Source organism: Cyprinus carpio, chromosome B9 (genome assembly GCF_018340385.1).
Source record: "Cyprinus carpio isolate SPL01 chromosome B9, ASM1834038v1, whole genome shotgun sequence".
In the NCBI taxonomy this organism is placed as follows: domain Eukaryota; kingdom Metazoa; phylum Chordata; class Actinopteri; order Cypriniformes; family Cyprinidae; genus Cyprinus; species Cyprinus carpio.
Genome location: NC_056605.1, coordinates 20884747 through 20909495, shown reverse-complemented (window position 1 = coordinate 20909495; position 24749 = coordinate 20884747). Strand labels below are relative to the sequence as shown.

General features: G+C 37.4%; 2 protein-coding genes across 2 annotated transcripts; both read left to right on the top strand.

The window, feature by feature from the left end:
• Nucleotides 1-6756: 6756 nt before the first annotated feature.
• Nucleotides 6757-9015, top strand: LOC109097110 (oligodendrocyte transcription factor 2-like). Its single transcript, XM_019110782.2, has 2 exons — nt 6757-6898; nt 7321-9015. Exon 2 carries the CDS (start codon nt 7363-7365, stop codon nt 8182-8184), a length of 822 nt encoding a protein of 273 aa, XP_018966327.2. The 5' UTR covers nt 6757-6898; nt 7321-7362; the 3' UTR covers nt 8185-9015.
• A 9265-nt stretch (nt 9016-18280) lies between these two features.
• Nucleotides 18281-20619, top strand: LOC109097109 (oligodendrocyte transcription factor 1-like). The gene is made up of 2 exons (XM_019110781.2): nt 18281-18703; nt 19097-20619. Exon 2 carries the CDS (start codon nt 19098-19100, stop codon nt 19800-19802), a length of 705 nt encoding a protein of 234 aa, XP_018966326.1. The 5' UTR covers nt 18281-18703; nt 19097; the 3' UTR covers nt 19803-20619.
• Nucleotides 20620-24749: the final 4130 nt, after the last annotated feature.

Genomic DNA, 24749 nt, shown 5'->3' with positions numbered 1-24749 from the left:
TTTCTGCTCTCTTCTGTCTGATCTTCCATATGCCAGATTTGACTGGCCTTTTTTGAACCAAAGAGACCCATCACAGTCTGTCATAACAGCACTTTCTTTCTTTTCTCAGCTTCCAGCAGAACATTGACAGGAAGTGCCTCCCATTTTTTTTTTTAAAGCATTTCAGTTTTTCATGGGTGAACTTTCTTTGTTTTTTGACGTACATGGTCTCGATCCCTGGTTGCTGTGAACGTTATAGGGATGCAGAGGAGGGATGGAGAGATCCATTCCTCCTAAAGATCCTAGCTGAGACAATAGAACAGTGCACAGGCACTTGGGGAACAGAAGGGTGACACAGAGGGCAGCTCTCACCCACAACAACTCTCCTCCTTTGAAAACAAAACCCCAACCTGTTACTGCTTCAGTCTGTCTATGGGAGGGGATGCTCATAAAGCTGCCAGCCCCCTCGTTAGGCATCATGAGGGTAAGTGCATGTGTATGTGTCTGAGTGAAGGACCAGGGGCCAAAAGTACAGGAATGCTCTCTTTCAAGTGACGTTTGGCAGCGAGAGCTGTCACTCTGTTTTTTTTATATGCATGTTTTTTTGTCCCTTCCCATTTTTATCTTAGTTTCCTCTAAGAAGTCCTCAGTCATATCAGTTTAAGCAAGTAGAAAAACTGTACACTGTAAAAAAAAAAAAAAAAAAAAATAATATATATATATATATATATATCTTATATATATATATATATATAATATATTTTTTTATGTCAAAATAGGCAGCTGTTGTTACCAGAAATTCACTGTACAAAAATATGATGGCAGTGTTTCAGGGATAATGGGATGGAATATTGATGCCTGTATATTTTATATATACATACATTGTATATTCTTGTAACCATATATTTATATTTAATAAATATTTTGTAACCATATATTTAATCAAGTGATGTATGTATGTGTTTATATACGGATCAATTTTTTTTTTACCATGATTATTACTATATTAATACAGGTGGTAAAATAAAGAACCACGTGATCACTCAGAATTCAAAATTGGTGACTTTTCTATAAATCATGGCAAATATTCATATATAAACTAGTGCTGTCAAATGATTAATCACGATTAATCACATCCAAAATAAAAGTTTTTGTTTACATAATATATGCGTGTATGTTGTGTATATTTATTATGTATATATAATTACAAACACATGCATGTATACATTTAAGAAAAATATGTTATGTTTATATATTAAATATATTTATATATAATATAAAATATAAGAATATAAATGTATATACATGTAATATTTTCAAAATATTTACTGTATGTGTATGATATGTATATATACATAATAAATATACACAGTACACATACATATAGTATGTAAACAAAAACTTTTATTTTGGATGTGATTAATCGTGATTAATCATTTGACAGCACTAATATAAACAGTACACAGTGTCATACAAAACAACATCAGGATAACACACACCACTAAAATAATGCAATAAACAAAAATTGAATAAAAGAAAATGTAACAAAGTATTTGAGTGTACGCAGAGGCGGATATATAAAGTATTTTTATTTTATATAAAGATATTAAAGATAAGTATTTTTACTCTGCTTTAAAAGTACATTTTTTAAGTGTCTGTACTTTATCAGTGTTTTTATTTAGAAAACTTCACAAATTTGCCAAAGCATAATATTGTACTTTTTACTGCAAAAGGTTTCATATTAAATATCATTTAATACTTAATTTCATTAGAAATCTAGTACTTTCTTAACTTTGAAAAAAGTAATTCAAAGTTTTACTTGGGTACAAGAAAGTTCTACATTTTTAATGTTCTCAAGTATTAAAGGGAAATAATAATAATAATAAAAAAATAAATTTACTTGAGCATAATAAAAATATGTACTTTCCACCTCTGAGTGTACGAGTGTACAAAAATAAAAATAAAATGACTTTAAAAATGTATATATTTATTTGTGTTGTGTCACACAGGGACTTCTGGGAATGTCCCTTCACAATAATTATATGGTAGTTCACAGTTTTTACTTGCAAAATTACAGTAAAATAACATGATTTAATATTAAATCCTTTACAGTTTCACATTATATATGGTAACACAGTTAATCAGTGAACAGGCTTTTACTGTAGCATTATGAGTGTTTTTTTTTTAAACAAATTAAAAAAACCTGTATGACTGACTTTTTATGTGTGTGAGGAATACACATAGATATAGATGTAAAATGTAAAGAAAGTAATTTTTATCCAAAACAATAGTAGACCACACTGAGTTTCACGATATGGACCATCTTTTGTGTTCTAAAGAAAGATCGTCATGAGAGGGAGTAAATGATGAGAAAATATTTTTTGGTGAACTGTGCCTTGTGGTGCAGATTTTATAAGATACAAAAACTTTTTCTTGACGTCATCTCAGCATCCCCCCTCCTTCACACAAGAGCACATACGCAATCACGCACCCCTCCTTTTTATCTTTCCCTCTAGCAGGATCAAGGGAGCAGGTTGTGGTAACATTTGTAGCATTTGGCTGCAGCAAATCCAACAGCTTTTTTCCTGAAAAGAACCAGCCACCTTAAAAGGGGGGCTCTCCTCCAGTGAAGCCCCTGGTCTTTCTCCTGCTCTCAGCCTGCGCTCAGCGGTCTGCATGCCCCTCACCATCGCTTGCAAATCCCCCTTTATCCGCTGGCAGCCAGATGGGGTGGCAGGAATAATAGGCAGAGCCTGATGAGCACCATTCAATTTGTCCAGCCGTGTAAAGGAGCTTGTAAGCCCGTTCCATTTGAGCAGGGTGTAATAGTAGCCAGGGGAGCAGAGGCTATGTTAAGACTTAATTACCTACTAATGGCTGTTGTAGGGACAAAAGACTTGTGTAGACCCCAACAACTTACACTCCTGTAATAGAGGAGAAAGGCTGGGAGAGGAAGGGGTTGGGGGAAACTATTTGAGATGTTGTGGCCAGAAATTTGTGATGTCCATGTGTTAAAAATGTCATGAACACAACTTTTATGCACTATGTGTATTAGGTGTGTGGATGGAAAGAAAAAGGAAAGAAGAAAAAGACTTTACTGCATGTACTTTGATTTTCTTTAGAAAGCCATTTGGGCTCAGAAACATGGGGGAGAAAGGCTTTCTTGTTTTGTTTTTTTCTTTTCATTTTTTTTCTTTTCTTATTCTCTTTTTTCAGTTTGAGGGAAGATTAGCAGGATTAAGACTGACTCACATATGCTGCTTATCACTATTGGCATTCAACACAACACAAGCCCAACTGCCACCCAGACGGGGAGAGAAAGAGAAAGACAGAGGGTGAGAGTGAAAGTTTTCCTCTGATATTTATTCTGATATAAAAACTGTTTGGAGTAATTGTGGAAGAGAAAAAGGCTGTTTAGTGAGAATGGGAGAAACTGTTAGATGGTGAGAGGAGGGAATCATAATGGACTTATGATGGAAAATAGCTAAAGAGGTGCAGGATAGACAGTGGGGTCCAAAAATGTTAAACTACATTTTTTTAAAAAAGCTAAAAAGAAAAAATTTTTGGATTTTGATGATTGTTATAAAAGTTATAATGAGGGAATAAAATCTTTAATACTGTGCACTCACCAGTCAAATTTAAGCAAATTTGTGACACTGACCATGGATAATACATGATTGTGAGGTTTTAATTGTGTTCATGAAGGGGGATAAACCTAATATTAAGAAATTATTTCATTTATTTTCATTTTTCAATTCAACCTTCAATATATATGCTGATAACATGTATTATTTATAATATATATATATATACACACACACACACACACACACACACACACACACACACACACACATTTATTTTTATATATATATATATATAATTCTTTTTTATATATACCCCTTTCACTGACTTGGATAATGCTTTCCCACAGTTAATAACATGAATCAAAGTTTTTTTTTTGCGTTTTTTTTTTTTTCAATGTAATATACATTTATAATGCTAGACTTTGTGTTATATATCTTAGGCATTATTTCAGAAAACTTAATGTTAATGTTGCTTTGTGGGGTTGTAATACAATGACTGTAGTGATGGGAAATTTGGCTTAAAGTGTCTCCTAAATTCATAAATGTAATTCTGACCACCATAATCAATCTCTAAAATTTTTTATACATCTTTTGGTTATATGCTAAAATTATCTTTTTCTTTTGTTATTGGAACAAATGGATTCACCACAATAAAAGTTTACCCAATAATGACTTCTGCTTCTGAGAATCCTGGAAATGTAAATATGTCCATTAGAAAATTATTGAAAATAGAAGAAGTTTATTTTCCTATTGGAAATAGCAGCTTTTTCAACTTTATTTTGCAAATAACCGCTAAAAAGAACGTCTGCTTTACAGAACAGCAGACAAATGTGCCGTGACATGACAGAGTTAGGTGTAACGCATGAATATTCAGGAAACATGAACACATGCAGAATCAGAAACAGACAAGCTTCTAAATACTGTGAAGTACTGTGCTTATGTTGAGTTTTGGGTTAACAGTGCAAAAAATGCTGAAACTGAACTCCAGCTGGAGTCATTAACTTAAGTATGACTGCAGTTACAGCTCTGGCTAATTTAGCTCTTAGGGTTAACAGTTTTTACACATATACACGCTTCTGCCCACCTCATTATTGGAATGCACACAGAAACACATCATTATCTCATAAAGGTAATGAGAAAAGAAGAGTCTCTGCCAACATGTGGAAATTAGCACTCAGTGTCCTTCTCCACTCATCCACCAGGCTAATATTCATTCAACCTGAGGTGGCAAAAGCTCTCGTGTCTCTCTCTCTCCCTCTTTTTCTGAGGCAGGCCCTCGTTACGCAAATAGCTTTTAATTTAATGAATGAGTAAATGTAGCCAGTTCTGTGTTTTTTTAATTTCAGTTGATTATATTTTCTGCACCTGAACTGTGAAGTTTGAATAAGCTGTAAAATGCTGTCTGGAAACTGCATTGCTTTCTCACCTTTTTCAGTTTTTAAGCAAATAGCTACAGAAAATAATTTAGATTAAAATGTTATATATGTAGCCTACATAAATATGTATAAAGGAATAAAAAAGTATCACTTTGCATCAGTGTGCATTTTCATTTATTTAAATAATTACAATTGCAGCAGTGCCAGCGGGTCCACATAAACTGGTCCACAAAAACGTACAATTAAGTACATTGCTCATTAGGCTTTCAGGCAGCACTTATGTAATCACTAATGTGGCCAGTGTTCATGCCATAAGTCTTGTTTAAGCAGGTCTGTAAAAAATGAGTGTACATCTTTATCATTGGCTCAGTGTGATCTAAATCAAGAGATAATGACGTCAGCCATGCATGCTCTTAATTAGCCTTAATTGGCAACATTCTCGGCGGACTACAGTAACCAAAGTTGGGATGAATCTAGGGCAGACCAACCCCTGTCTTTCTCTCTCTGTAATTGCTCCCAAGACAGTTGTCAGTCAGTGTGTTTTGTGTGGGTGCGTGTGAATTTGTGTGCATTCTTCCCCGGGTGACATTTCAGATAATTATATGCGCGAGGAATAAACTGCAGCTCTGACAATAGGGCTCTTTCTGTCCCCCCGTTTCTAATCCAGACAGTCGCGGCATATATTACCATTTTGGTACACTTAACAAGTGAGATTACCGGAATCTATAATGAAGGAACTGGACTACAACTTCTCTCCGACACCGCCGGTTTAAACCAACTCATTTGCATAAGCGTATTTAACGAGAGTAAACAAGCAAACAGACAGACGGGACTGTCCGCACGGGGAAAACAACCAAACAACAAGAGCTCAAAGATGCTTCAATGAAAACATGTTAAAGACCTTGATCTGGTGATGTCTCTCCTAAACTCAGTGATGCGTCTGTTAAATACACCTGTGGAGTCAGAAGAACAGACACATTTCCAGACACTTTTGATCTATCTATCTATCTTAAAATAAGCTATACATACCGCAACATATCTGCGTTTATGTCCAATTCATTTCCATATAAGCGAAATGTAAATTTGTAATAAACATGGCGCTGTGAGTAACCCGCCAGTTTATGCCCCCCTCTTCTGCCCCAAACAATAACTTCTGTTTTTCCATATTGGCCTAATTGAAATGTTTCAGATCATAACCGTTAAAACCATTTTACACGCCTCGTTTATAACGATTTAAATGCGCATAACGGCTGAAATCAGTCAGCTGTCAGGCCCCAGTATGGGGTCACCGGGTTAAAACAATATGAGCGCATTCAAACCGCAAAATAGTGTCTGCTACTGACCGCGCTCAATCCTGCGGGGAATAGCACACGATCACCAAGAAAATATTGCATGGGCAAAATAATGTAATTTATTATGTATTTAATAATAAATAAATAATAATTTCAAAAACAATATAAAACTATTTTTTTTTCGGTGTCAAACATGCACATGCAGTGCATTTCGAGTTAGGAAAGTTAATTAGCCTACATTATCAAACAAAGTTCTCTTTAAAGTTTTTTATTTGTCCACGCATGCATCAGCTAACTTAATAACTTAAGTACAGTCTGCACAGTTTGTTCAACCGACTCTTTGTAATCCAAACCCAACGATGTTCTGTGAGGATGCACCATATGCGAAGTGTTTCTAATGCATTTAATGAAGCCTCAGTTTTTTTGCAATGACATCGGGTTTCAGGACCCCCACCCACTGGAGCTCATTGGTTCTTGACGGGCTGTCGGAAAAGCGTTGACATTGTCCCGGTGACTTGCCCCCGGGTGATGGGGAGGAGGGACCTACTATAAAATAGCCCTCGTCACTCTCGGGCGTGCCAAACACAAACAGTGCACGAGTGAACTGGAATAGCGAGTGAATTCTGCAAAGGCACACACAAGCACGCGCTTGCACCTGCTAACGGTAAGTCTGAATATATAGAAAATATTGATTAATTTGTATAAAATTATAAAAGCAACGTAGCCCACACTAGTAAAGTCCCGCGTTATTTAAAAGATTAAATATTTTTCTCCTTGCAATTATTCAGTGAAATATTTATTATAGGCTACTGTTTTGATATGTTAGAGAATCGCTAACTTTTTTGTCATAATTTATATTTTATAGTTTGCTGAACTGGAAAACTGTGTAACAAACTTTACAGCTTTACTTTTTGTAAACTTATTGAGTTAGGGAGTTAATAAGAATCTCTAGGACATATTAGGACTTTAAATCTATTGTAGGCTACTGCATTTAATCAAAACGTGTTAATGAGTTTTTAACTTTTCGTTTTTATTTTCGTATTACATTTTTAAGTTTTAGTTTTTAACCGTTCCCTTTTTTTAAAGGAATTTTGACATCTTCGAGAATCTAAGAGCACACTGAACACCATGGACTCCGACACGAGCCGAGTGTCCAGCAGACCTTCTTCTCCTGAAGGCGACGATCTCTTCCTGTCCGCTGTCAAGAAGTCAGTGGGTTTCTCCGGCGCCGTCTCCTCCACGCAGAGCGATTCTCCTCCGGAGTTAAGAGGCGCAGACCTGCGGGGCCTCTCCAGCGCCGACGAGGACGCGGTGTCTCTAAAGATGCTCTCTAAAAAAGACCGTAAACTTCTATCCGAGTCCGAACTGCAGAACATGCGCCTCAAGATCAACAGCCGCGAAAGAAAACGCATGCACGACCTCAACATCGCCATGGACGGGCTCCGAGAGGTCATGCCTTATGCCCATGGGCCATCCGTGCGCAAACTCTCCAAAATAGCCACCCTGCTGCTCGCGCGCAACTACATCCTTATGCTGAGCAACTCGCTGGAGGAGATGAAACGGCTCGTGAGCGAGATCTACGGAGGAGGGAGCGGGGCTCATCACACCGGCTTCCACCCGTCCAGTTGTGGCACCCTTACGCACGCGGCGGGCGCTCCGTTACCGGGTCACCCCGCTGCTGTCTCGCACTCGTCTCACCCGGTGCATCATCCTCTGCTTCCACCAGCAGTCTCCACTGCCGCATGTCTCTCCGGCCCGGGTCTCTCAGCCGTCAGGCCGCATCACGGACTCCTCAAGGCACCATCAGCCGGCGCTGGCGCACTCGGCGCTGGTTTCCAGCACTGGGGTGCGGGGATCCCGTGTCCGTGCAGCATGTGCCAGGTTCCTCCGCCTCACGTGTCCGGCATGAGCACCGTCAGCATGCCACGACTGACCAGTGACTCAAAATGAAGTACTGAACTTTGACAAAAGAACTCTGAGGCGCACCAATAGACTTTTATATATTAAAGCTGTATTATCTCGTGTTTATCAGTTTATGGCTGAACAATTTGTTTTTGGAAAGCACAAATAGTTCTGAAGCGAAGAAAATGGATCAAAGCCACTAACATAGAGTTTTCTAACACTTTATAGGTATTAGGTTTACTATACATGTGCATTTCTGTGTATAACCTTTGTGAAAATGGCATACCTTACTCTTTTTAGCCTTCAAACACTGGACTGCTATTTACAAAATAAGTTTAAAGCGAAACAGATTTATAGCATACAATTAAGAAGAAATTAAAACTTACAATCCATGCTGTAGTTAAAGAGGGCTAAATAGTTTAATGAGCCATTAATATTAGACGAAATTATAAATTTTAAAAAGTCCTGTAGATTTGGAAAGCATAATGGGACTGCACTGTGTAAATATGTAGATAGCATTTGTACAGTTTGAGAGATTTTATATTACCTTCCCCAGTTTATGTTTGGGGTCAGAATTCATTTGCCAAGCGCTGTCTGTAACCGGAAAGATGCACCTGTTCATTCCTGCACTGCATCTCTCTCCTATTCTATGTCTTTATCTCTTCCTCTGTCTCCCTTTAGTTTTCTGGCTTTCCATCTTTATTTTTATCTCTTCTTTCTGCACAACATTACCCGTCATGGCCGATGCGAAGAATGATCAGCTTTAATTTTTTATAATAAAGTGTAAAATTATATTTATTTACTTATTTTGATGGTATTTTCAGATTAATGTGCGGTGAATGTTTGACTCCTAACTGTAAAATAAATGTTTTAAAATGATGCATTTAGTTGCTTGTGCTTAATTAACCTAATTTTTTTTTTCCAGTATGCAAATTCACACATGGGTTATAAATAGTTCCTCCGACATGAAAGGGTCAGAAAGGAGAAACAAAATGAACAAAGACGAAAAACAGAAATAAAATCTCTATCTATCTATCTATCTATCTATATAATCTTTTTTTTTTTTTTTTTTTTTTTTTTTTTTTTTTTTTCTATCTTTTGTTTTGTATATTTATCTATTGAAAAATAATATTAAAAGAAAAATAAATTACAGCACAGCTGATTTGACGAAAAACAAAAAAAAAAAAAAAAAAAAAAAAAAAAAAACAAACAAAAAAAAAACAAGTGGTAGTCAATTCTCGGAAACAAATAATCACTTATTCGCTCGTGTAAAGAACAAACAGAGAGTGCTCAGACCGACACCATTTACTTATTTTAAACTGGAACAAAGAACAGTTAGTCTAAAAAGGCGGAGAATATTTAATAACTTACTTCGAACTTACATAAACAGACCCAAAACCACAGTCTGTTTTTATTTTAGATAATATCGTTTATAATGTAGTTTAATATTTTTATTGTGGTTTATATTTTATTTGGTATTTTAGGCTAGCAATATTTTCATTAGTAACAACTGACGCTTGATAAATTCTATAAATATTTTTTTTAGTTAAGAATTTTTTTTCTTTTTTCAAACGCATTAAATTATCTGAACAATGATATATTCATGATTTATCCCGACTGAATGATTTACACATTATCCTGTATTATCCGTTAGTATTCATACAGGCAATATAAACTAAACTGCAACTGAATACCGAGTTTCTTTTTAATTAACAAAAACAGACAGAAAGAAAATAATGTAGCTATTGATCATTCTAATCAACCCAATTAAACGAATTTTTGCTCAACTTTTGAGGTGTTAAACAGCCTTCATGTGTTCGATTGCGTTAAAATTACAAATTTGTTTATCATTCTGAACTGTAGTCTAGTCATTGATTAGGTTCCGACACAGATTGAGACAAAATATAAATTCCAGGTTATGGTGAGATGGAGAACAAGTTATTTGTGATATGATGAATGTGTCACAATTACTTTTCCCGTGATTTGGCACGTCTAGGTGACATCAAGCTCTGGAACTCGCATTAATTTCTTCACTTCACTTCTGTGTCATCTGTGAACACCCTTACCTGTCAGCAGGTGATTCTGCTGCTGTCGGCAGCTTTCCAAATGAGACCTTGTAGATTTTCTTATTAACTTTTATGAAGCATATTCACTTCATTCTGGAAAAAATAAGATAACCTTCATGTTTTTAAGCCTCAAGGAGGGGATCATTTATTTAGAATGCAGGAAACGCATTTGAAGTCTTGCACTACACAAAATAAGGAACTGCGAGATGGAGAGAATAAATAAAGGAGTATTAGGCGGAATACATAACTAAACGCCAGCAGCTGGATGGCAGATTGCTCTTTCTGTTGCAATGTTTTCTAAGGGATTTTTGAGCTGGGACGATATGGAGTGAAGCTGGCTTTTGAATATTCATATTTGCCACTTGTTTATTTGTCTATCTGTTTTAAAATTCATTATATTATATTATTGTAATTCGTTATATTATTATTATTATAATTATTATTTTACAACAAAGAGGTCATTTTTATTTTACATGGATAAACGTTAGCTGATTATTATAGAAGCTAGTTTATTTATTTACTGTTTCATTTACATTTTTTTTATTTGCCGAATTATCATGAATGCATGGTGGGCAGTTTAATAACATCATGCCAAATTAATAGTTTAAATCAAACAAAAATGTCTCATGTACATCAAAAAATCTATGTAAGTTTTTCAAAGTTTCAATTAAAAAAAGTTTCAGTATTGCACCCACCCAGCAGCAGTCAGTGTAATAGTAATTTCGACCCCAGATTGAGCTCCATGAAAGCAAACAGGCTGCTGATGTCTTGTCTTCCTTCACTAACATCTGCTTGTTAGTAATTTTCAGCCGTCTCACCCATTTGCTCCGCGTAAAATGCAATTACTCCGAAAGGTAATGAGAATTACATGCTATCACGTTTCCAAATTAATCAGAGCAGCACCTCCCCCGCAGAGCCACTGACTGAACACAGTCCACCTTAAGGAAGATCTCCTCTCACTCACTAACTTACTGACACATATTTACTGATACTAATAGGCCTTAACTAATAAATCTACCTAAGTAACGTGTCATGAGTCCAATGATAGAACTAAAAGTGCCAATATCATGCCTACTTTAATAGGTCACTGCATACAGATCATTGCATAGCAGATCAATCAAATGTGATGTCAGAGTAAATGAACTGAATGTATAAACTGTCACATTATATAATGTAACAGTGTTTAGAAAAAAGTATATGGCTATAAATGAAACTTTTTAAATAGATAGCTAATATTTAACCAAAGTACAGCAGTTTCATGCATAGCATTTTCACAGATTGTGTTTAGTGTTTAATATTTATGTGTGTGGTGGTTTTAAACTCAGATCTTAAAGCCATTCTTAAATCCTCTGATTCAGCACAGATGTTGGGCCATTCAGACGCAAACACTGGGCCTTGTTAGCCCAAAGGATTAGAGCGAGAGGATTGAAGAGATGCATCAAAGGTGGTGGAAAAACACAAATAAAGTGGAAAAAAGAAGAGCCAAAATAAACAAATAAATGAAGTGCATCTGTAGCATTGTGGGACAATAGAAAGTAACAAGAAAGAGAGATGGGAAGAAGTAAAGTTATCCACTTTGTCTCCCTCAGTCCTAAAATGTGTTCTTCTGCCTCTCAGTTTCATTGATCCATCATCGTTATAGTGAGTGTCAGTCATTTATCACATAATCATTCCAAGAAGTGCATTTTAGAGGAGGAGCAGACGGATGATTTGAGGAACCCATATAGTGGCCATATGAGACCACACATCCCCTGGGACGAGTGTTTATCTCACACTCCATCATCTGTTCATCCTTATGTAACACACCCCATGGAGTCGAGAACATCTCCATGTAAAAGACTTTATATTATTCTTGATTTTAGTTTGTTGGGATTCATTAAGTGTCCTGTGATGATTATATATATATATATATAATATATATATATATATATATATATATATATATATATATATATATATATATATATATATATATACATACATATATATATATATATATATATATATATTTTTTTTTTTTTTTTCGTGGAACAAGATGGGGACAAAACATGCAAATTATTTATCAAACCTCCAAACAAATTGGTAACCTGAAATCGAATAAGGAAATATTTCTAACTTTTTTGGTGTAATGTATTAAATTAAATATTTTCGACAAGGGAAAATCAATTAATTTAGATGATACCAAATGTAGCACCTTTAAAAAAAAAAAAAAGTTGTCTTTTTGTCTTAAGCAAGTGTCTTAATGTTAAATACAAAAATAATTCCAAACATTAGTATCACATTGATGTGACAACATAGTTCTTATATTTGTAACATTATAAAATAATAAAAACAACCCAATAAAATTACCTAAAATATACCCAATAGTCTATTTTCCAAAAAATTACCTAATAATCTAAATTTGGAAAACCAAAACCAAAACCAAAACCAAAACCAAAACCAAAACCAAACCAAAACAAAACAAAACAAAACAAAACAAAACAAAACAAAACAAAACAAAACAAAACAAAACAAAACAAAACAAAACAAAACAAAACAAAACAAAACAAAACAAAAAAACAAAACCCTTTCATTAGAGTGTGGCCAGCAGATATCAAGGTTTTAAAGTGAAACAAAGTTTTTTCAAATTGTCTCTGTTGCAACTAGTGCTGTTGGGCTTTTGGGAGTGAGAGAGAATGAGAGAGACAGCATGTATGCGTGTCTGTGTGTCTGTTTGCAGGTCATGAGCTGGGGCGCTGTGTATACCTACAAGTCTATGATTTTAAAGCCAGTGCACTCTCATACAGGGTGGATCAATGTGTTTACTGAAAGAGACTAAGACAGATGGAACAGAGAAACCGAGAGAAAGAAAATAGAGTCAAAGGAGTGTAAAATAGATAGAAAGATGTGCATTAGAAATGTTTGAGCGGTTAAAGAAAGAGGGGATAATCCTGTAAGGGGCTGAACTCTTGGATATTCATGACTGGCTGAGTGTGGATGCACTGTGAAAAGAGGACAGGGCCTGGACAACTTTACATCAAAGAGCACCATGGGAGCTCCGCAGGCCAATGAGGGTTTGTAGCTGCTGGATCTTTTGTTTGTGGCTTTGTTGCTGTCCAGCTGAACCTTTTCAGAGAAATGATCTTATGAGCAGTGTTCCTTCTTTCAGAAAAACTGTGTGTGTGTGTGTGTGTGTGTGTGTGTGTGTGTGTGTGTGTGTGTGTGTGTGTGTGTGTACCTGATAAACTCTAAATGACTTTGTCCTGCAATCTGATCCTGTTCTGGCATATGTCTCTCTGCTTCAATCCACTGGGAACACACTCACATTCTCTGTCCTTCTGCAGCACAAAATCATATTAGTAACTTTAAGGAGTAAGAAACTTTCTCTTCCCACTTCTGTTGTCACACACACACACACACACACACACACACACACACACATGCTTTCATTCATGCTCTGTATTGCTGCATTTAGATGTGTGTGCATGTGTCAGGGCGGTTGATGGATTGTTGGGTGATAGAGGTGTTCCGCTCTTGGTTTGCACGGGTCGCCTGACTCTTCTTTTCTCTCATTTATCTTCACTCATTTTCAGTCGCCACGACAAGCGTCTGAGAATCCATCCTTCATCAGGCCTGCGCTGCCTCAATGGAGGGCAGACCGGCGCTATAGTTAACATTCAACACCAAAAAGCTAAATTAGGTCATTTACTCTGTACACATGCTATATTCAAACAATGGAACATCTCAAAGCCTTGTTGCCTGTAGCATGAGTTTAGAATCTTTGGCTGGTTATTTATTTATTTATTTTTATTTTTTATTTTTTTTACCACTGGTGACTTTCTGCCCTTTAGCCTGTGATCTTGACTGTGGGCCTGCGTGTTTCTATTTGACTTTGTGTGTGTGTGTCTGGCTTGTTCCGTTTCGTGTTGTCTGTTCAGCTAGTCAATGATTTATTTCTTGTCTTCTTCTTAAACCTAATGCGCTGTCAGCTCATCTATCATATCCCATGAGCCTTCACTTTCCCTGGATAGGAAGTTTACTCTGAAGTCTTTTATTAAAACCCATGAGCCCATCTCGGTATTGGAATTGGGTAGCTATCAACTGAATGGAAAAAAGACTGGAATCTCAAAAAGTGTTTATAATACTTCATTTCAATAACTTCATGAATTGTCCACTGAAGTCTGATATTTTTCAGTTTAGATTTCTAGTTTGTTGTTCTTTTTTGATCTAGCTGCTTGACAACTCTTAAAGAAAAGTGAGTAAAAAAAAAAAAAAAAAACCCAACAACATTAAACTGAGTGGAACAACATGGTGTGAATATGGGTGACAAATTCTGCAGCATGAATACATTTTCTGCCTCAGTACATTTAGATACCAATTTACTTTTTTTCATAAAAACAGTTCTTGAAGAGGGGAATTTAAAGGGATTGAAGAGAATAAACAAAAAAAGTAGGAAAAAGAAGTAGAATTTATTGTAAAGTAACTAATTTCACCTATTTGTAAATAATATTTTTTTTACCCATTTGAAGTATTTGTGAATAATACTTTATTTTAAAACATGAATATGGCTCAGTTGATGTTTCTTGTCATATTAAATTATTAACTACATGAAGCAGTTAAAGCACATTTTTTTTTCAAATGAGGAACCCCTCAAAGTTCAACCATAAACTGAAATGGAGTCAGTTCTTTAATTTTGCACAACCCTAACACACAAAAATGAATACTGGCTGAATATTGATGAGTATATCAATCTAACAGAATCCTTGCAATAATGTGGATAGGAGATATAGAAGTGTCAGTAGAACGCAAAAAAATGTCTGGGCAGGAGTTATCCTTGAAACAGTTACTTCACCCCCACAATTTACATGTCAAAATCAGTAAAGAAATGAATGATGAAGCAAACTGACAAAACTCAATGGTCTTTGCATTTATTTCTAAATCAGTGCCGTAAAGAGATCAACAAAAAGGTGAAGAAAACTTTAAAAACCATGAAATGGAATTCTGCCTCACAAAAGCTTTAATTTTTTTTTTTTACATGAAGCCTTTTGGCACAGCATTCTGCAATGCATATGTTCAATGTGACGTGTCAAAGTGAGTGCTCTTATTAGTGAAATGTGACACACACGGCAGCTGGCACTGAGTAGCCCGTGACAGCTATAATCAGTGTGTCCTCAGCAGGACCGCTTCAGAGCGTGCGTTTTAGGAGCGATTCCCAGCACTTTCTGGACGTCAGTGACTGTGTATGATTTTGAATCTGTTGTGTCAACTGTTCTTCGGGCAACTTGACAAAAAGCCCATGGGGTGACTCTTCGCCTTGTCTCATCCATCTGAGAAGCCAACCGTTCTGTCCAGGCCAACCTTTCCCAGAGCATGCTGGGAGTCACAATACCCAGCCTTCAGCTCATTGGTTCCGCCCTATTAACAGCTTGTAATCTTCTCATATCCATGGCCGCCGGCCCAGAGCAACACGTCAAGCAGGGTTCGCAGCGCTCTGAAGCTCTAGACAGCTCACCTCCCCCACGTCAACTTTTTTACAGCATCTCCACCAGATACACATTCGTGAAAGTGAACGTGAATTGTCTGAGGGAGTTTGAGGCCCTCCAGTCTTGCCCTCCACACCTGCTTCCCTCCAGGGGAGAGAAAGAGAGAATAAAGTTGTGACATCTGTTAATTTCTCATTAGAACTTTTCTTTATGCAGGTTTGTTGGTGTGCGAGACAGCTCCGCAGTACGTGCAGTACGGACACAAGCTGGCGAAGGGCTGGCCAGCCGGCGGTTGAAATATCACGCTCGGCATTTAGCAGACGTTTCTCGGCGTCCATGGTCTGGTAATGAATATGGAAGCAGACCTTCTCCGTTTCAATGTTACTGATTTTTGCATCAGCTTGTGTTGTGACCTTCCAAATCATGAAAAAGAGTTAGCACTGCAAGCTGTCAAAGTTAGCACAGGTAGTCCAACTTCTTTATGCCCAATGTTTTCTTGTTGTTTGTGGTTTTGTTTCTGGGTAATTAAGCTCAGGTGTCTGTCAGTGAGGCATTGTGTTTCCACTGGTCACCCATTTTGCCTGTGTACTGCAGGATCCTTTTTGTCCTTTGCATAAACTCAAGACATAAGGAAATGGAGTGAGGAATTTGTTGCAAAATGGGTGGTTGATAATATGCATTTGTAAGACAATAACTTAGAAATTTTAAAATTACAGAAAGGCTTAAAGATTGATCATTTATTTACTCTCACATTGTTCTAAAAAATTTTCATCAGGGGTCAGGTTTTTCAACTTCTGTGAAACACAAAAGCAGCTATTTTCCTGAATGTCCTGGCATCTCTTTTTCATACAATGAAAGTGACTGGAACTAAAGCCAATATTACCCTTGTTATATTCCACAGGGTATCTGAAGGTTTAAGAGAATAAAATGTACAACATTTTAAGACTCTTTAATGCAAATAATTCAAATAAAAATAAATTTTATACAAGTTTCATGTAGTGAAGGTTTTAACACTACATCAATTCCTTTGATAGTAATGGTGATTAGGGCTATATATGACTATTTTTAACAGCAGTTGTAAACAGCAATATGAAAAATTTATAAATAAATACATTAATTGATTAATTTAAGAAAGTAAAACTTACTACTGTACAAATGGCACTACATTTTCATGCACAGCAACATTTAGGACTTTTTTATACTATGTAAGATTAAATTAAGTCATTTTGTTATGGATCCATGGACACTCTAATCTCATTTGCATTTGCGTATATTCAAAATGGCAAGATGCATCATCAGTTGTCAGTGATCTTGATTCATCCCTCACTGAACAGAAAACCATGTCATTTACAGCAATCCAGATGTGATATTAAGATATTAAGCTTAAAATATCTATATCTATATCTATATCTATATCTATCTCTTTGTCTATCTATCTATCTATCTATCTATCTATCTATAGTTTTCTGCTTTTAGTATGGCATGAGGGCGGTTGAAACGGGTTTTTGTATAGTTGCATTAAGTTTGCATGTGTGTGTTAGCATGTGTGTCTCAGAGATGGGAACCTCAGCAGTGCCAAGTGAACACCACCTCAGCCAGGCGTTTTACTGGTAACTACAGGAAACAGGCTTGGAGTGAATGAGCTGATTGAACGCCCAGGTGCAGCTCCAGAGACCCAGCCCAAGCTCGCCGGCTTGGCCCAGACGGAGCACACACTGACCCCCACAAAGACAGCCCTCTTCCCCCCCCCTGCCTGGCTCCACCGGTCCCTGACCCGCTCCAGCCTCGCCATGAAACGCACGGAGGCAATGGGCGCTGGGGGCAGGGGGTACGGATGTGAGCCCCCCGGCACCGCGCCACCTCATTCAACCCCCCACAAGCTGGAAGGAAGGACGGAGAGAGCGGGAGGGGGGCGGTGTTGCGGGTGGACACCAGGTTCTTTCTTTCCCTCTCTTTTTCATCTCTTCTCTCTGTCTCTGTGTCAGAGCAGGTGTCCCTTTCGGCCCTCTCTTCTCGCCCTCCCTCCTTTCTGTTGCCGTTTCTTTTCACACACACGTTCACAAACGTACAGCTGACGAACATCCCAGCTCTAATCCATCACAGGCTGTCTTTTATAGGTCAGCTAGAGGCACACACACTTCCACCCACCCCAACACACTGGCAGGTTGTTTTCTGTTGCCCTGCAGGTGCCTGGCGTTGCAATTGCTCTTTAAATTCTCTTTCCTGTCTGAGCCTACGAGTATGTGCGGATGGATGCCATGATACCATTCACCGGGACCGGGTGCCGCCACCTTCTTACCCTCCTCTCACCCCTGCCAGACAAACAGGAGATTCTATGTTCTCACCTCCTGCTCTCAATGTGAACAACATGCTTTCTGTTTACGTCTCTTCCTTCCTCTCACGTTTAGAGGGAGGCGAAAAGAAAGTGTGTCAATAGTTTGGAAAAGGAGATAATTACACCGTTTGTATGTTTTACAATCAGTCTTACCCTGGGTATGTCCGGTGTGCCACCTGTGACGAGGATCATTAGGCCTTCTGTTTGTTGGCTCACTTGTTCATTTGCTTCCTCATTTAATAGCTGATTATCAATGTCACGATATATCCCACGCATGCAAGATATAAGCAGAAATAAAGACAATCCCATTCATTAAAAATGGGGCATGTGCTCACGATCAGGGTTTTCAACCATTGGAAATGATGATCAAATCATTAGCATGGAGGGCAGATGAGGGGGCGTCAGGAGCAGAAAGAGAGAGAGAGTGAAAGAGTAAGTCATTAGCTCATTACAGCAGTACTTCTCTCATATTCTTCGAATGGTTAGGGAGTGTGTTAGGCACAGTTAAAAAATCTCTATTAAGGACAACTACGTGGACAAAAGAGCAAACGATCTAATTGAGCATTTAACATTTAACCATTACTTTTTTTTAGTAAGATTAAATCACTACTAGATGAATATGGACTTGAAGAAGTGAACTGCTTTATTGTTACTCAAAGAATCCCTGGAAGAAGATCTGGAGTGTGTGGACCAAGAGCTTGAAGGTAAAATCTTTGCCTACTAGTGGGACTGAGCAACATGACAACTGAACTTTGAAGAGTTCACCCAAAAATGAAAATGTTGCCATAGTTTACTCACTTCGTTTACTTTGTTCTTTCTCCTGTGGAACCCAAGGGATGATATTTTGAAGATGTTTCTGTGCAAGGAAAGTCAGAGGGGTCAAGAATCAAGAATTGTTTTGGACCCCACTGACTTTGATCATAAGGACAAAACAGACATTTCTCAAAATATGTCCCACAGAAGAAAGAAAGTCAAACTTCATTTGGAAACATTTGGAACATTTGGAATGACATGGTGATAATAATTAAAGATTTTTAAAATGTTTATTCTATTTTATTTTATTGACTTAAACATTCTTTCTTAATATCTTCTTTCAGAATGCAGGCTGTGCCTGGTTTTAGGTGCAAAGAGCAGGGCGAGGGCTCTTTGCAGCAACTCATGCCAAGAATGGTACGGGTAACAGGATCAGGAGGATCAGGCTCCAGTGCTGGGGGTCTCCAGGGGCCTCACAGATCTTCTAAACCCCCTCGTGAGCTCAGTGTGGAAGAGCAACAGGAGCTACGGAGAAAGATCAACAGTCGTGAGAGAAAGAGAATGCAGGACCTTAACGTGGCCATGGATGCATTACGGGAGGTCATGGTGCCCTACTCTTCTCCAACCGGTGTAGGTGGAGCACTGCAGCACTCTTACCTCCCTCCTGGAGCTCCTCTGACCGGGCGCCGCCTGTCAAAGATCTCCACGCTGGTGCTGGCCCGTAACTACATCCTGCTCCTAGGCTCCTCCTTGCAGGAGATGAGGCGTCTGCTGGGCGAGGTCAGCATCGGGATGGGTGTCAGCGGGACTGTACCACGTCTGCTGCTGACAGGGGGGTGGCCATTTCTTACCGGGCCAGGACAGCTTCTGCTTTCCCCTCCTGAGCAGCAAATGGGTGCAGCAAAGTGCCCTCTTCTGTCTCAGGGTACCCAGGAGGAGCCCTTGACATGGGGGTCAGGCAGCATGTTGGAGAGCCCGGTGTGCCAGTGTGGGGTGTGCCGGACCCCACGGGTGGTGCATGTTAATCCCACCACACGCTTCCCAAAATGATTCCAACATGATTTGGAGAAAGTCAAAAAAAGAACAATACAACAACATGCAGTTTTTAATGTCTGTGAAGGGGATGTCTGGTTCATTTTTTGGTAACACTTTACAAAAAGGTTCAATTTGTTAACATTTCGAATAATTCACATAATTCATAATTCAAAAACTAAAGTTCTTTCATATGGTTGAAAAATGCCATGGTTGAAAAATGGTTGAAAAATTATGACAACATTTTTTGGTAAACTGTCCCTAAGTATCCAAAACAAACACTTTTACAGCATTTATTACATTTTAGTTCATGTCAATTTTCACATATACTAATACATTTTTAACATTTCAACTTGAATGTGCAAATTTGCATTTGGCTAACTAAACCTTTTTAAGTGTTACCACTTTTTCCTTTTGCAAAACCCTCCTGTATATGTTTTCCATACAGTTGTTCTCTTCTTTGTGTTTGCTAAGAATTAAACTAGTAATACTGAAAGAGTGTGTGTGTGTGCATCAGTTGTTTGAAACTGCTACAAAAGTTAATCTCTCAGCACATTTCCTGTTTTTACATCTTGTTCTCTGTAGTAAGCATGTGCATATGTGTGTGTGCTCTGCTGCATCCAAACGGATAGAAATAATTAATTGTGCACCCCTTTTGCAGCACATGAACGGAGGCTTTCTTTCACCACAGCCTTCCATGAACCCATCCCATTCAACTCCCCAAACAAACCCCACATCAAACCCGGCAACCCCATAATAATTAGCCCACACTCTTTCTTCAGCTTCACCATCTTTAATCCACTCCCTCATTCGCTGCTTGTCGAGGTAAATGCGTTTACACGGGCCGGTGTGTTGTGGCGTTATTTGTTGTTTTTTGTGTGCTTATTATTATGATCAGAAAATGTGTTTCCACCAAAGGAGTTCACTTACAAACAACACCCTCTCCAACACCCAAACTCTGACATCCACCCCTCCGAAGACTTGGCGAGTTGAAAAAAAGAAGCAATTCTTTCAGTCTCAGGGCACAGTGAAAGCCTTGAAAGGAGGGAAAAGCAATTCCATCTTGTGGATAGGGGTGCGTGAATGAGAATGCAGATTATAATCATAAGAATAATGATAAAATACGAGGAATAATCGCTCCTACTGCAAAAGGGGATTAGTCCGGCCAGGCGCGTGAAAGAGGGTGAGAGGCTGAATGGAAGGAGTCTGTTGCCCATCGCCCAGGACAAAAGGAGAGGTAGATGCCATTAAGTGAGATTAGGGTTAATAGGCCTTGATTTTCTTACAAGGAGGTAAAAAAAAGAAGTACAGAAGGGGGAGAGGTGGGACAGAGAAGTAGAAAAGATCAAAGTAAGACGCCCCGACTTAAAACCTTTCTCTTTGCGAGGACACACACACACACACACACACACACACTATAACTTGCCACCTCTTACATTTACATATAGCTGCCTTATGTCCGCTGACAACTTGAAGAGATTACTTCACTAATTTTATCTCACTTCAGTGCTTTTCTTAAAGCCATCTTCTCCTGTCCTTCTCTCCTAAGGTGATAACTTTCTCTCTGATGATGGTGGGCGTATTGTGAGAAGGATGTAGGGGTCTGCTCTCTCTTTGTGCTCATTCTTCAGCTCATCAGTGGAGCTAAATCCAGCCAAAACAAAATGAGACCAAAGAAGAGAAAGTAGAACGGGGTGTCCTATTGTTCTCCACTAAATGCCAATGAGTGCTGGTATACCTCACTGATATATGGCCTGACCAACCACTGTGTGAGTGTGTGTGTGTGTGTTAGAGAGAGAAGACCTGACCTCTGTATGAGAGGAAAATGTTGGTTAAACCAATCTATTATGTAAGAGAATGTGTTTGCAGTGTTGTTCTGGATGATTAGGGTGTTGCTTTGTGGTTGCGAGTGTGTACTGGGTGTTCCTGTGGCTCAGTGGTAGAGCATTGCGTTAGCAGCGCAAAAAGTTGTGGGTTTGATTCCCAGGGAACACATGTTAGGTAAAATAATAAAAAATAAAATGTTAGCCTGAATGCACTATAGGTTGCTTTTAGCATCTGCTAAGTGCATAAATGTAAATGTAATGTAAATGCATACTTGTGAGGACCAAGTAATAAAAAGCTCCTCATAAATAAAGCAATACATGTTGAAAATCTAATTATAATGGGAAATGCAGTGATTTTCATTATTTGCAGGCTCTAAAATCATGTTTTGCTTTATTTCTACTGATATTAACAAGTATGATTTTAATGCTTTGGTGCTGAAATACTGTATGTTTACTGAACTAAAAAAAAAAAAAATCTTGCACAACTTCTTTTTGGACACGCTTGCACAGGAAAAGTGGTTCATAAATAATAAAATAATTAATACAAAAACTTTTTTTCTTTTTATATTTAAACATTTATTTGAATATATTATTTAATTGCTTTATTTAATAACAACAGAAGTCTAGATAGGTAAATGTGTGTGTGTGTGTGTGTGTGTGTCAGGGCAAGTTTAAGACTGATTGAGGGCCATCCATCCTTAGCTATTGGTGAAAAGATGAGTGTGAGAAGATCTCCACTCCTCCTTTCAGAGCCTCTGCACATGTCCCAGGATTTATTTCTCTCCTCTTCGGGTTCTTTATTCCAGCAGCCTGGCCAAAAAAACACCAACCTCTTTGTGACTTATGAAGGGTTAGAGAGTCATCGATATATCACACACACCAACACAAAACACACCACACACATAGATAAAAACTGACATATTTTCTGAAGTGAGGAGCAGAGGATTGTTTTTATATTCACTGAGGTAAGTATCACTATTACTATTGCTCATCCTTGCTACATTCAAGTAGTAAACTTTGATGTGTAGCACCAGTTATGTTACGAGCTTAAATATTGCAGCTAAGGAGAAATGTACAATTATTGCATAGGTAGGTAATTAGACTTATTGATTACAAAAGAAACTTGCCGTGGGTTCAGTTACCATGGGCCAGTAAGTAACCACCCAGTACATGCTAGCAACCACAAAGCAACACCCTAGTAATCATCCAGAACCCCTTAACAACTCCCTGGCAACCACCACACTGGAAAAAACAAAAACAAAGATTGGTGTAAAAATAATTTTCATTTAGAAATTGCTAGTATATTTCACAAATAATTTTTGAGAAACCGAAAGTAACACATCAAATCAAATGTGCACTTTTAAAGTAGAAAGACTAAAAAATATAATTTTCTTGTAAAATATACTTCAGAAATCGTATCTATCTATCTATCTATCTATCTATCTATCTATCTATCTATCTATCTATATATATATATATATATATATATATATATATATATATATATAATTTAGTAATTTAATTATTTCAAATTAAATAATTCGCTTAAAATAAAATGATCTAACTTTATTTTTTCAATTTACACCAACTAAAGTAATTAAAATAAGAATAATTTAAATTAAACTTGATTTTTACACACTTTTCATGCTTTTCTTATTATCTAAGAATCTTTTCAAAATCATCTTCAACTTTTTCTCTCTTCTTCTCTCTCCCTCTCTGTCTTGTCAACGTGGGGAGTCTTGGAGATAGGAAATGCTGAGCCATAAATTGGAACATGTGAATGAAAGAGAGAGTGGGAGGGAGGGGTGGAACAGGGGACCCCTCTCCTCTTCCCACCCCTCTTATTTATCTCCTGGAGCATTAAAACTCCTGTATTCCCTCATCCATCCATTCCACCCTCCCTGCCTCCCTCTCCTCCCCAAATTCTTGCCTACTGTTCTCCAGGCCAGATCAGCCCAGTACACACACTTTACTGGGCCTAGTAATGACCTGTGCCATTAACCCGCCGATCCTCTCACACCCTCTCTCTGTCACACACAAACAGTTTTATTGGCTTCCATAACAGCGTCTCATTACCCTTATGCCCCTAAGGACTGTGAGTGTTTCAGGGTGGTGTGGCATGGGAACAGACCAGATCCCAGCAGTCAAACACACTCATGCAGACATTAGAAAAGAGAGTTCAATGTCTTGCCAAAGACATCTGAAAGATCACCAACCAGACATGTTGTATTCCTTCAGTTTATGCCTATTAAATCTGGTCTGCTACAAAATTATGTGGCATTTTACACAGTTGCCATGAAAATAATTTGGACATTTAAACCAAAAATACAATCATTTGATTGCATTACCTAACAAAATATAAAATCAAGTGGCATCTGCAAACAAATGATGGCAGACATTTTTTTTCAGAACTGAATAATTACTTTTAACTCACTTTTCTTAAGTTCTTTTAAGTGCTTTCCAAGTTAGTTCCCCTCAAGTTCACACAGTTGTACTGAAGCTTATAACTACTGGTGAAGCTCTTTCCATTAAATATATTAATGTTTCAATGGCATTTGACAACCAGAAACTGTCTAAATAATTTGTTTCTACATTTTGTAATATATATTTTTTCATTGCATAATTTAAAACTGTAGAAATACTTATAATTAAAAACATATAATATAATATAACATAATATATAATTAGCACTGTCAAATGATTAAATCATGATTAATCACAAAATGAAAGTTTTTGTTTACATAATATATGTGTGTGTACTGTGTATTTATTTTGTATATAAAAATACACACACACATGCATGTATATATATAGAAAATATTTACATATATTTATATATAATTTGTATTATATATAAATAGAAATATTTTGGTTTCACATTATTTTGATGGTCCCTTCAACACATTCTGTTGACTATAAGTAACTTTGCACCTACATATCTACTGACTCTCATTAGAGTGTTAGTAGAATATTAGTAGACTGGTAGGGTTAGGGTTAGAATAAGTTGACATGTATTTGCAAAGTTACTTATAGTCAGTAGAATCTTGGTTGCGACGTCATCACAATAAAGAGTTAGCAGATATTAATCAGACAGTCTACTAATATTCTAATGAGAGTTTGTTGATGTCTAGGTGCAAAG

Excerpts from the sequence above, each read along its gene's own strand:
- LOC109097110 (XM_019110782.2), top strand. The coding sequence starts at position 7,363 with ATGGACTCCGACACGAGCCGAGTGTCCAGCAGACCTTCTTCTCCTGAA.
- LOC109097109 (XM_019110781.2), top strand. The coding sequence starts at position 19,098 with ATGCAGGCTGTGCCTGGTTTTAGGTGCAAAGAGCAGGGCGAGGGCTCT.